Source organism: Euprymna scolopes, chromosome 46 (assembly GCF_053919585.1).
Source record: "Euprymna scolopes isolate OS-2025 chromosome 46, ASM5391958v1, whole genome shotgun sequence".
Lineage (NCBI taxonomy): Eukaryota > Metazoa > Mollusca > Cephalopoda > Sepiida > Sepiolidae > Euprymna > Euprymna scolopes.
Window position 1 is genome coordinate 83911175 of NC_136527.1, and position 14496 is coordinate 83925670.

Genomic DNA, 14496 nt, shown 5'->3' on the forward strand with positions numbered 1-14496 from the left:
TAAGAAACATTTTATTTAACACGCACAATAATAAAATTTTATTTATGTGTTTGAATATAAATTTCATAATTATTGACAGTTGTTTTTGTTTCATTTCCTTAAAAATATTTCAAATTTAACACATAAGACACACAGATACACACACAGATTAACAAATAGAAAACAAGACAAAAATTAATTAAAAAATTAATAATAATCAAATTTTTTTTTAATAAAAGACATTTTATGAATGCTATGAATGGACGAAAATCCACACACAATTGTTTTTACACAGAAATGTGCAAATTTACACTTTTTCGGTTGAATAAACACATGTTACATACAGCAAAAGTAAACTCCACACGTCACAAATAAAACAAATAAAATGTGTTCACACATTTATTTGTTTACACATGTTAAAAATAGATAAAAATGTGTTTACATGCACAAATAAAATAAAAATACACAAACCTACAACACATACATAAAAATAACTACATGTTAATGATTTGTAAATTTACACAGAAATCAATGAAAAAACATCAAATAAAAATTTTTCGATTTTTTTTATTTTTCAATAAAAAATTTTAAAAATTTCGATTCCAATTTCTCCATCTTTTTTAACAGTAGTAAACAATTTTTTTTCAAAAACAAAAATGCAAGAATATAAATCCTGTTTTTCTGCAAATTGAAACAATTGTTTTTTTGGAAAACAAAAAATTTCATTTTGATCACCAAAAATAATTTGCCCAAATTTGCTGAAATGAAAATGCAAAAAATTTTTTTCTTTTTCCATGAATTTAATTTGTTTAAAATTTAAATCTAAACAAATTAATTCGGGATGATGAAAATTTGAAAACCAAAATGTTTCACTTGAACTATCAAAACGAATACAGGAGGCTAATGAATCAAATGGATCATTTAAATGTTCAAATCCTTCAAGTTGAAAAATGTTTAATCTTTCACATTTTTTGGAAAATGAATGAATTTTGAAATCTGCATCCAAAACAAAAACTGTATCGTTTTTTTCACACAAACAAACAAAATTTGTTTCTGTTTCAAAAAAATGTGTTAATTGAAAAAACGGAAAATGTGTTTTTTCTTTTAAAAACAGTAAATTTTTTTTTCCACAATAACCACAAACGACAAAAATGTTCTCTGTTGTAATCAAAATGTCATGAGGCATGAAGGATTCGTTTGTGACAGAAAAAAATTCAAATTCAGTTCTAAACTCGCCATTTTTTTTCAATTCAATGAGTGAGCTATTATCTAAATCGCAAAGAAAAATGTGTTCATCTTTTTGGTTTACGATAATCGAAGTAATACATCGATCATATTTTGCTTTTGGTATATTGAATCTACTTTCTTTGGTAATTTTTATTTTTTCAACTTTTTCAAATGTGACTGATCCGTCATTTTCGTTTAGCAAGGAGTCAATGGTTTTGCACCAATAATCAGGAAATTCGACCAAAATTTCATATTTTGTCTTCGTCGATGGCAAATCATGTCGCAAAACTGGACATTGTTTTTCCAACATCTGCATTCCACACAAAACTTGGACATCTTGACGATCTTCACTCATCAAATGATCTAAATTCAGCCGCCATGTGGAAGTTTCTTGCAGAATTCCATCATTTTGTTGTGTCATTTGATGACATTTGGCCAATACCGATTGCATTCCGTCATTGATTTGGTCCTTCAGCTCCAAAGAATCATGTTTGGCTTTTTCACAAATCGATTCATATTCTGACCAGATCTGTGCACGTTTTATCTCACAGTCCGATTCAAATTTGCTAACAAATTGCAAAATCTTTTCTGTTAATTTCTTCACTTCTCCTTCAAATGACGTCATATTGTGCCCGAGGGTAGATAATTGCTCTTTGCGTTTGGCAACTTCATCACGGACCCTTACTGGGGTCACATTCATGCATAAGGTCATAGGGTCATTTGCGTGTATAGCGTAACATTTGGCGCAATAAAAATTGACGCATTTTTCGCAATACATCTCCAACTCTTTCTCATGGAGAGCACAATTGTTCTGCATCTTCATCACGAGAGCAATTACATCCGACCTTGGCATTGCATCCAAATCTTTGAACACGTGTTCCTTTTGGGTCACTCTTTTGTGGTATCGGATGCAATCGTTGCAGAACAGCTTTTCACACTCTCTGCACCAAAATTTTGCTACGGATGAGATGCCATCCTCTGAACACCAATCACATTTGAATTCAGATGAAGAATGGAATTCTTGCCGCATCAATTCCTTCGCGATAATCGGTGAGGCACCAAAGTCTTTCCAATCCACAAATTGTGCACAACATTTCGGACATGTGCAGTTTGTGTTCGTTTCATCCAAAGTTTTTCTGAAACATGACTGACATATGCTATGCAAACATGGCAAGCATTTCGATAGTCGGTTTAGTTGTTGTTCACAGGCGACACATTGGTAAAGCTGCTCGAATTTATTGGAAGCCATTGTCAAACTGAAATAAAACAAAATAAAAAATGGATTAGATTTCACAATGAAACATTATATCTATCTCGCTCTCTCTGATTGTATTATGTATAAAAAATTACAAAATATAAAATGGAGTTCACAATAAGTGGTTGTGTTATACATGATATAGTTACATACACACGTTAGGTTGGTAAAAAATAATGTCATTGTCATAAATTTTATTATGACAATGACAACAAAATAGAAAATCTTTTCTATTTCACAATTTACGATTGTATAATACATTATATAGTTACCCCCCCCCACACACACATAATAAAATCAAACTGAAAAACAAAAATTTTAATGGATTAGAGTTCGAAATTAGCGATTTCATTATATGTATATATATATATATATATATATATATATATATACTAGCAAAAGTACCCGTCGTTGACTGGATTCAAAAACTGCCTACAGAAAATGGACTCTGATTTATGAAATAGATAGGTTATGAAAAGGAAGGGTTGTAAAGAAATAGCTTCGAATTTTGGGTATCAAAACCAAAGCAAAAGTCTTGGGCACATTTTGACATTATATCTTGAGAATTATTTAGGATATAAAAACGTATCTGGTATATTCAGAAAAAATCTCAAGTTCTTCATAGAATGTTCACAGATGTTCAATGAAAGAACTATTGCTCCAACGACACACAGCAAGCTGATAGTCCAATTCTTACCAAACGCATCACAGCATTGCGTTGTCAATGGTTGCAACAGCTTCTGTTATTCGGGCCTTCAGCTCATCTATGTTTCTTGGAATAGGAGGCACATAGATCAGTTCTTTTACCCCCCCCCCCCAAAAAAAAAAAATATTCTATAGAGGTCAGGCGCGAATGAACACCCAAAAAGTTTATTATACTATATTTCTTTAAACTGAAACATAATTATCAAAGTATACTTACGCAGATAGATATGAAAAGTCTTTATTAAAGTTTGTGCCTATTTCCATTCTATGGAGGCCAGGTGCGAATGCAGACCCCACAATTTTATTATACCATCCCTATTTAAGTTAAAACATACTTATCAAAGTATTATTATGTACATATATATCAAAAACACTTGTAAACGTTTTTTTAATTTCCATACTTTGTGGACCAGTCATATATGCAGACCCCACAATTTTAATGAATCATCATTATGCCAGATCAAACATACCATTCCTGTGTCTCGATACATCTTCTATCATTATATGTGATCAGTTTTCTATAATAGTCAACTATGTAGGAGCCTATTCGTGACCAGACACACAGACATTCAGCTTTATATTATAGATATATTTCCTGTTTTCTTACATAACACATTTCCAGAACTAATGTATATTTGTATGTATATAGATTAAATGGGAGATTATCAACATTGCTTTGGGATGCAAGCTAAAACAGGAGCAGTAGGAACTAAAATAGGGGTCAGTAATCCCTTTTTTTAGTTCATATTTTCCCTGTGTTTATTTGCCTTCACACGAGAGCAGAGATAGACACAAAGACGATTTAAAAACAGCAATCTGGATTGGAACAACAAAAAAATTAAATTACCTCAGTCTAGGAGCATTGCTTTTTCTCTTATGATGCCAGAAAAAGATCAAGTGTATTATCAAATCAAATTAAACTACACTATTAAAAACTGATATTACACTTTGCTCCTAGCTGAAAAAAATATACATACATATTTGATAGGTTGGCCTTAAATAGGCCAAATTTAGCCGTTTTTTACGCTCTTTCATAACAAAAAATATGGCGGCCCCAAAAAACACAGTTTATGAAAAACGTAAAATAAGCCAAATTTAGCCGTTTTTATGCTCTTTCATGACAAAAAATATGGCGGCCTAAAAAAAAAAAAAAAAAACAGTTCATGAAAAACGTAAAAAAGGCCAAATTTGGCCTTAAAAATGTCAATCTGTTAAATCTTAGAAAAGCCAAATTTTAAAAACAATCTGGTAACCTCCGTACATGATTCTAATGAAAATGATGGAAAAATAATTAAAAATGGCTGACGTACATGAGTGCTACCCTTCTAGCAAAATACGCATTGGCTCCGATGTTGTATGTAGTTCGACTTAGGAAACCGTTAGGTGTGTCAGAATTTTTTGGGAATTTTTGACACCCTTAACACAAAACTGCGAATAAAATATAAAAAAACTCATAATTTCTCTTTTTAAAGTGGATTGTTTATTTTATGTATGGAATATACTTCCAAAATAAACTATTAAAGTTGTTTTAAAAATACAAATATTTTCTTTTTAAAAAAAAACAGTGTTTACAAAGTGCCTACGTGCGTTCATGCAGACATTGTTTTTACGTAATGAAATGAATTGAATTTTATGAGTTAAATTTTTCTTCAATGTTTTCACTTTAAAAAGCTATCAAAATTTTTCTATTGGTTCAATTTTTACGATATTTTCAGGTTCAATGTGACATTTTATGCTCTTTCCAATAAACCGAATATAATATTCTAGACAAGGAGTTTTTTTTAAATTAACCTCGCCATTTTGAAATGTCTATTAAAATTAATTTTCTCACCTCAAATTTATATATCACAAATTGAAGATAAAGGTCAATAAATAAAATAAGCTAATTTAAAACAAAAGAGAACAGTTATTTGCAAATTTACCTGTAAAGTCCAAAATCTTTTTTTTAAAAACCACGTTGAATGTTTTTAATGAAACCTTATAATTTTGTTATATTGTCCAGAAAATTTTGTACATTTACGACAATTTTTCTATTTTATTCAATGTTTTTTTTTCTTTTTTTTAGATATTTAAAAAAGAATTGACTCCATAAAGAAATAAAATATATAAAATCAAACACTCATGTATTTCTTTGAGAGAAGAAAAAGAAAATCGAAAATTTGTCGAGTTTTTTTTTTTAAAGGCAAACACTGATAAGTAAAATGTGATCATTTTCCACCTACGGGGCCCCTTAATTTTCACACACCAGCTTGATGGCTCCTGCGTATGTGTTGCTTTTATGTTTTATATCCCTTTTATCCATTCGTATTCCAAATTGGAAGCAACACAAGAAAGCAGCTTACTGACACCAGTTAATGCGTATGTAATGGCAGTCTTTTTCAAATGGTTGCTTAAAAACTCTTTCATTTAAATACATGGAATATAAAATATAAATATGGACAGATTCTCATAAATGAAGAATGGAAGCATCCATTGATTAGTATTTTATATAGATAAGTGATTTTTTGAATTTAAGTATATTTATTATATTTAGATCAAGTTAAAATTTGTTGAATTTCGTGAAATCTTTTTAAAAAAAACGATTTAAAAAATTTTTGTATTTTAAAGTTTGGTCTTTGCTCCTTTTATTAAAAAAAATTAGGGTTTAAATAACATTATTTATGTTAGCTTTGAAAGATAGGGAGTCTATGTAATCACTCCTTTTTTAATGGCGACTTCTGACACTCCTAGGGAAACGTTACTATTTTTACAAGGAAAGAATTTTTGCATCTGTGACTTAGTTTTTTTTTTATTTACTTATTTTGGCTTGAACTTTGCGCATGATTTTCTTATCATTTTATGTTTTCTGTTTTTTTTTGCTGTTTATCGTTATAGGTAATTATTACCAGGAAAATTGGTGAAAGTCAAAATGGAATGTCGTCGATCGAAATACAGTGAAATGGTTTTTGGTGTTAGTGCACTTATTTTTAGAGCATGTCCATGAAAAATATGGTAATTAAAAAAATCCTTAATAAGCTTTGGGAAAAAAAACATGTTTTGAATAATTGGTACAAGTGCACTTCCTGATCCGTGCTGAAATAACATTTAAAAAGCCATTCTTAACATGAGGAGAGGATGGTGTTTTGTACCTATTCTGTACATTAATCTTACAACTGAAAAACATAAAACTTGAATTAAACTAGGAAATACGATTAAAAAAATAGCGTGGATCAATAAGTGTACTAGCACCAAATATTTGAAATTTTTATTTTTTTGAACAAAAAATAATTATTAAAACAAACACAGTAGTGCTCTCATCAATAAGTTTTTATTTTGTTCAGGAAAATAAGTTACTCATGCACTTAATGAGCCAGGCTGAAATAATGACATTTAGAAAGCCATTCTTAACATGGGGACGGGAGGGTGTTGTGTACCTATTCTTTAATTTCACCTAACAATTTAATAAAAACAGGTATTGCAACCCTTTAATTAAACTTGAAAATACTATTAAAAAAATAGCACGAATCAATACGTGCACTAGCACCAACATTTCATTGTATTTCAATCGACGACATTTCAAAGCTTTTGGTTTATTTTATCACCACAAGTGCTAATTTTGTATTTCACCAAATTTCCTGTAAATAATTACCTATAACACTAAACTCCGGAAAAAAGATGAAATCATTATAACAAAATGATGCACAAAGTTCAAGCCAAAATAAAAAAATGAAAACTAAGTCACACACGCAAAAATTCTTTCCTTGTAAAAATAATAACGACTCCCTAAGTCGAACAACGTACAACATCGGAGCCGATGAATATTTCGCTAGAGGAGTAGCATTCATGTACATCCGCCTTTTTTCTTTTTTTATCCAAAGAAATATTTGCCAGCATCCGGGATTCAAACTGCATCGATCAAACCTGTACGAGCGCCCTCCCCTCTATTAATTTGTTTCTGTTCGGTTTCTTTCAATTCTTTTTCAGTGGATTATTATTCAATGGACACTGATATACCAAATTATAAAAAAAAAATTCGAAAGTTAATATTTCAACATCTGAAAAGGGTGCTCACTTTTTAGTTACAACGTTATAGTAAATTGATCCCCCATTTTTTAACACTGAAGCACGTGGGAAAATTGAAAGAAATTAAGAATAGAAATTTTTTTTTCTCAATGCAAAACACAGAATATTTTTTTTTTAGACTGGTTTCGGTCATGTTACCGCATAAAAAAAAAACTAAAATCTCTATTTTAAAAGTTTTAATCGAAAAAAATAATTCCCGACAAACATTAACAAAGGGGCGGATATTACTTTTAATCTGAGAATAAATAGAATAAAAATGAAAAAAAAATTAAAATCTTACAAAAAAAAACATTTGTTGATTAAATATTTCAATTGGTGGAAGTCAAAATGGAATCCGTGCTATTTTTAAATATTATTATTATTAGTTTAATTAAAGTTTTATGATCCCTGTGTAATTAAAAAAATCCCAATAAACTTTGGGAAAGAATAAACATGTTTTGAATGATTGAAATTTTTATTTTATTTTTGAATAATTATTAAAACAAAAACATTAATGTTTTCGTTCAGTAGTTTTTAGTTTATTCAAGAAAATAAAAAGGTACTTATTGAGCCATGTTAAAATAATGACATTATTTAGAAAGCCATTCTTAACATGGGGACGGGAGGGTGTTGTGTACCTATTCTGTACTTTCACCTAACAATTTAATAAAAACAGGTATCGTAAAACTTTAATTAAACTTGAAAATACTTTTTAAAAATAGCGCGGATCAATACGTGCACTAGCACCGAATAACATTTCACTGTGTTTCGATCGACGACATTTCATGAGAGGCACGTACACACTAGAGCTTTTTGTTTATCGCCACAAGTGCTAATTTTGACTTTAACCAAATTTCCTGTTAATAATTAACTATATCGAAAACTCCGGGGGAAAAAAAAATAAAAAAAACTAGGTCACACATGCAAAAATTCTTTCCTTGTAAAAATAATAACGGCTCCCTCAGTCGAACAACGTACAACATCGGAGCCGAGTAATTTACGCTCCCTCTGACATGTGACCGGAAGTTTGCGGCATATGTCCTTTTGTTTTGATTCTACATAGGTGAATAAATGAACGAATTGTCACCAAAACATACAAACAATTCTTTTCCCTAATAATAAATTAGAAAAAAAAAACGTTTTTGGTACTTGTGCAGTTCTGCTACCGCGAGTATATGAACCATTCTTCCCTTTCACCTAACAATTTAAAGAAAAATATTTTTTTTGTTTTTAAGTTCGTATTTCTCACGTTGACGAAACTGCACTAGTACCAAATGTCTTTTTGGTTAGGAATGAAAGTATGGTGAAAAAGGGTAAATAAATTAGAAAAAAAACTTTCGTGCAGTTGTGCACTGGGTTTGTTTAACCGTACACAGATTCGAAAAAGTTGTAAAAAAAAAAACTTTTGTGCAGTTGTGCACTGGGTTTGTTTAACCGTACACAGATTCGAAAAAGTTGTCAAAAAAAACAAACTTTTGTGCTGTTGTGCACTGGGTTTGTTTAACCGTACACAGATTCGAAAAAGTTGTCAAAAAAAACCCCAAAAAAACAAATATATAACAAATAAATGTTATCAAAGGCAAGATAAGTTTCTTTTCTACCTAACTGGATATGTTTTTAGTGTTTTTATTCACGGTAACATGTTTAGTCAGCTCAAAAACAGTGTTTACCGATGTATTTTTTTTTCTAATTTATTATTAGGTGAAAGAATGGTTCGTATGTTTTGGTGACAATTCGTTCATTCATTTACGTATGTAAAAGCAAAACAAATAGACATGTCCCAAACTTCCAGTCACGTGTCAGAGGGAGCATTAATTACTTTCAGTGACGTGCGCGTAGGCCGTCCGCCATGTTTTTAGCGATTTTGGCTAAGTGGCAGGATTCTCAACCTCCGCCATTTTTTTTTTGTAAATTTTTAGATTAGGTCCACCTCCACAAATTTCTTATAAATGACGATTTTTATAGGTTTTCGATTATGCTGAATACGGAAATCGCATTGAAATTTTGCAGAAATAAGTAGTTATCGAGATATAGAAAGTTGTATTATGCACTGTATTCTTTGGCGGTCATCTTTGTTATGCATGTGCGCGCGCCATAAACAAATCTAAGAGCATAACAAAGATGGCCGCCAAAGAATACAATGCATAAAACATTTTATATCTCGATAACTACTTATTTCTGCAAAATTTCAATGCGATTTCCGTATTCCATATAGTCAAAATCCTATAAAAGTCGTCATTTAAAAGAAAATTGTGGAAGTGGACCTAATCTAAAAAAAAATACATTTTTTTTATGGAAAAGTATTTTTACTCCATCGTTTTCGTTAAACTATTTTTTAGGAGAGGGGGTATATTTTTACAGTTTTTTCATGCAAAGAAAACTTTGCCAGCAGCGGACGTTTCCAGAAGCTTAAAAAAAAAACAAAAAAACAAAAAAAAAACACGGTATTTAAACTGCATCGAAAATAAAGTGACACCCACTATAATTTGTTTCGGTAAATTGGCCTGTCTCACGTTTGTATATAATATATATATATTTTTTTTGTACATTTCTGTGTGCTAAAAATGAATCTGTAAACCGCTTCTGTTACAAAAAGAAAAAAAAATAGTTTTCATATGAAAAAAAAAATTTGGTGTTTATTTGCTAAAGGATTTTTTCGATTTCTTTTGTTTTCATTTTTCAATAAAGACACGAGAAAAAAAAGAAAAAAATCGGTATTATTTTACTTTAAGGCTCGTCTCACATTTGTATTGAAAAAAAAAAAACTTGTCTTTTTTGTGTAGTTTTCGGTATGCTTTAAAAGAATATGGTAACCGTTTCCGTCGCAAATTTATCGTTTGCATGGTATGAACCCTTTAACACTGGGACTATTTTCCATTTCACAGCCTTGCCTTAGTTTACACTACGTGCGAGCATAAACGATGGCTGTTAAATGTACACTCGTGTAACAAACTGCCTTGCCACAGTGTAGTATTAGCGAAAACTTAAAATTAGACAAAAAAAAACAAGTAGTTTTCCAAATATTAAGGGAAGTAATTCTATGTTATCATGAGTGGCCATTTTGTACACGTAATACTTGGAAAACTACTTGTTTTCGTCTGATTTTAAATTATCGCCATTACTAGACTGAGAACGCAGTTTGGTACGCGAGTGCACATTTACAGCCTTCGCTTATGCTCACGCATAGCATAAATGAAGGCTAAGCTGTGAAACAGAAAATAGTCCCAGAGTTCAGGGATTAATACCATGCAAAAGAAATCAAACAAAAAAACTTTTTAGTCAATAAACGCACAAAAAAATGCCTCCTCAGTCAGGTGGCCAGAAGTGGGTGCTCATTTAAAGTTAAATTTAAATGGGAAAGTGATCACCCACTTTTCGAAAATTTTCTCCATATCATGAAAACTTTTTTTGCGATGAAAACGGTTTGCACCATTCGTTTTTAGCACACTGAAATCTACAACAAATATTTTGTTCCATACAAACGTGAGAAGGGGCTTAAAGTAAAATAATACCTTTGTTTCTGTTCGGTTTCTTGCCATTTTTTCAGTGGATTATTATTGGATGAACACTAATATACCAGGTTATTAAAAAACATATCAATAAAAAAAAAAAGTTAATATTCGACATCTGAAAAGGGTGCTCACTTTCTAGTTACAACGTTATAGTAAATCGATCCCAATTTTTTAAACACTGAAAATAAAAAGACATTAACAAGAAATAGAAAATATTTTTTTTTAATGAAAAGTACAGAAAAAATTGTTTTTACTGGTTTCGGACATGTTACCGCCTTTAAAAAATAAAATCTCTATTTAAAAAGTTTCAATCGAAAAGAATTCCAGACAAACATTAAAAAAAAGGGGTTGAGGGGGGGGGGTAAAATATTACTTTTTAATCTGAGAATAAATAGAATTAAAATCCTACGAAAAAAACATTTGTCGTTGATTTAAATATTTCAATAAATTTTTTAACAAAAACAAATTTAATTTTTTAAAATAATTTACTTACATGTTTTTGATGAATTGAAGATGTTCGTGGATTGTTTTTAAACTTTATTTTTTTGCATAAGTTAATTCAATGGCGATTACAAAAAACAAAGATGAGACACGTGATTATTTGAAGCAATTTGATTGGATTATTTTTTTTATATAAGTGGCTATTTAGTTTAATGCAGACAAAGACAGGGGAGGAGGAGCAAAAGGTATAAAGGGGAAGACAAAAGAAAGGAGAGAACGAAAGCAAAGAGGCAAAGTTGGAAGGGGATAGATCACTTTTCCATGTAAACTTAAAATGAGCACCCACTTTCTGGCCACCTGAGAGAGTGTTTATTGGCTGAAAGGTTTTTTCCATTTCGGTACTTTTTCTATTTTAATCTTTTAATAAAGACACGAGGAAATTTAAAAATAAACAAAAATCGGTATTTTTTTACTTGAAGTTTGTATTGTCAGAAATAACACGATGTTACGGGACCACTGATTGGTCTTGTCGCTAATGAGACAAGATCGGGGATTGGCCACTAAAGGGACTCCCCGACCAGAGCCTAAATGCAACGACTGTACATTAATCTCATCAAGGGATTATGAACTACTCGGCCCATGCCAGCAAAATAAGACCAACTAATTTTGCAACAGACCTACCTATGGCAGTCAACTTTTTCTTCAAGACCACGGTAAGTTCTGTTTCATTTTGTTACGTCTGACACTGGGCCTATTTTCAGGCTATGAGAGAGTTTTCTCAGAGTATAGAACAAAATATTTTTTTTGTAGATTTCGGTGTGCTTTAAAAGAATATGGGGTACTAGTGCACTTATTGATCCGTGCTGAAATAATAACGTTATTATTTAAAAAAACAAAAAAACATTCTTAACATGGGGAGGGGAGGGTGTTTTGTACCTATTCTGTACTTTAACCTTAAAATTGAATAAAACTTTAATTAAACTTGGAAATACTGATCCGCCTCGTTTTTTAAATCGTAAGTGCATTTGCACCGAATATGGTAACCGTTTCCATCGAAAATTTACCATTTGCATGGTATTAACCCCTGAAGTCTGGGACTAGTTTCTATTTCACAGCCTAACCTTCATTTACGCTACGAGCAAGCATAAAAGAAAGCTGTTAAATGTGCACTCGCATACTAAACTGCCTTGTCACTGTGTAGTATTCGTGAAAATTTAAAATTCGATGAAAAACAAGTAGTTTTCCAAATATTAAGCCATGTGCTTCTAGGTTATCACGGGTGGCGTCAAAATGTGCGCGCGCTTGCACATACAAAAATGGCCACCCGTGATACCATATAGAATTACATGGTTTAATATGTGCAAAACCACTGTTTTTTTCACATAATTTTAAAATTTCGCCAATACTACATGGTGACAAGGCAGTTTGGTATGCGAGTGCACATTTAACGGCCTTCGTTTTTGCTCGCAGTAAGCGTAAACGAGGGCTACGTTGTGAAATGAAAATAGTCCCAGAGTTCAGGGGTTAATACCATGCAAAAAAAAAACATTTCTAAGCCAATAAACACACAAAAAAAAACCTCTCTCAGCTGGCCAGAAAGTGATCACCCACTTTTCGAAAAAGTAATTTCTTCATACCATGAAAACTATCCTTTTGTGATGGAAACGGTTTGCAGATTCGTTTTTAGCACATTGAAATCTACAAAAAAAATATTTTGTTCTATACGAACGTGAGAAGGGGCTCAAAGTAAAACAATACCTTTGTTGGGTTTGTATTACTGTACACATAGATTCGAAAAAGTTGTCAAAAAACAAATATATAACAAATAAATGTTATCAAAGGCGAGATAAGTTACTTTTCTGCCAAACTGGATATATTTTTGTGTTTTTATTCAATGTAACATATTTATTCATCTCGAAAAACAGTGTTTACCGATGTATTCGAAAATTCAAGATGGCGTCTCACACCCTCTTTAACACCGTAAGTATGGAAAAAGGTGTTATAAATAAAAAACTATACAAAATACTATTAAAACCCGCCGAATATATGTCAACTTATGTCACGGTAAAATATATTGAGCGAGTTTTTAACAGTATTTTATCCGGTTTTTTATTTATAACACTTTTTCCCAAACTTACCGGGTTAAAGAGAGAATCAGACGCCATCTTGAATGTTCCAATACATCGGTAAACACTGTATGGTTTTCGAGCTGAATAAACATGTTACATTGAATAAAAACACGAAAAATATATCCAGTTTGGTAGAAAAGTAACTTATCTTGCCTTTGATAACATTTATTTGTTATAGATTTGTTTTTTGACAACTTTTTCGAAACTAGGTGTACAGTAATACAAACCCCCTTTGTTTCTGTTCGGTTTCTTGCAATTTTTTCAGTGGATTAATAATGGATGGACACTAATATACCAGATTATTTAAAAAATATGTAAATAAAAAAGTTATTATTTCGACATCTGAAAAGGGTACTTATTTTTTAGTTACAACGTTATAGTAAATCGATCCCCCATTTTTAACACGTGGGAAAATGAAAAGAAGAATAGAAAATGATTGTTGTTTTTTACTGGCTTCGGACATGTTACCGCCTTTAAAAAAATAAAATCTCTATTTAAAAAGTTTCAATCGAAAAAAATAATTCCAGACAAACATTAAAAAGGGGGGGGGGGTAAAATATTACTTTTTAATCTGAGATGAAATAGAATTAAAATGAAAAACGAATTAAAATATTACAAAAAAAAAACATTTGTCGTCGATTTAAATATTTCAATCAATTTTTTAACAAAAAACAAATTTAATTTTTTTAAATAATTTACTTACATTTTTTTGATGAATTGAAGATGTTTGTGGATTGTTTTTAAACTATATTTTTTTGTATAAGTTCAGTTAATGGTGATGACAAAAAAAGAAAGATGAGACACGTGATTATTTGAAGCAATTTGATTGGATGATTGTTTTTTTTTTATGAGGCTTAGAGGAAAAAAGAAAGAAGGAAGGAGGAGAGAACGAAGGTAAATGAAGGAGATATAGAAAGGTAGAGAGGGGGAAGGGGAGAAAGAGAAAAAAAAACGCGTAAACTTTGATTGCCAGAGCAAGGTAGCCGAAAGAAAGAGGGTTTAAGGTCACGTTAACAGGACTATATCTACATTGTGTGTACGTGTGTATCTGTCTCCCCCTCTCTCTCTCTCTCTCTCTCTCTCTCTCTCTCTCTCTCTCTCTCTATATATATATATATATATATATATATATATATATATATATATATATATAATTATAAAAAAGTGAACCGTTGCGTAAATTCAATCAACTAAAAAAATGGAAACC

General features: G+C 31.0%; 1 protein-coding gene across 1 annotated transcript; it reads right to left on the reverse strand.

Moving 5' to 3' along the window:
* Window positions 1-233: 233 nt before the first annotated feature.
* Window positions 234-14106, reverse strand: LOC145270548 (uncharacterized). Its single transcript, XM_080126191.1, has 2 exons — window positions 13993-14106; window positions 234-2462 (listed from the first exon to the last, which is right to left on the reverse strand). Exon 2 carries the CDS (start codon window positions 2453-2455, stop codon window positions 554-556), a length of 1902 nt encoding a protein of 633 aa, XP_079982317.1. The 5' UTR covers window positions 2456-2462; window positions 13993-14106; the 3' UTR covers window positions 234-553.
* Between the last annotated feature and the right edge of the window lie 390 nt (window positions 14107-14496).

Excerpts from the sequence above, each read along its gene's own strand:
- LOC145270548 (XM_080126191.1), bottom strand. The coding sequence starts at position 2,455 with ATGGCTTCCAATAAATTCGAGCAGCTTTACCAATGTGTCGCCTGTGAA.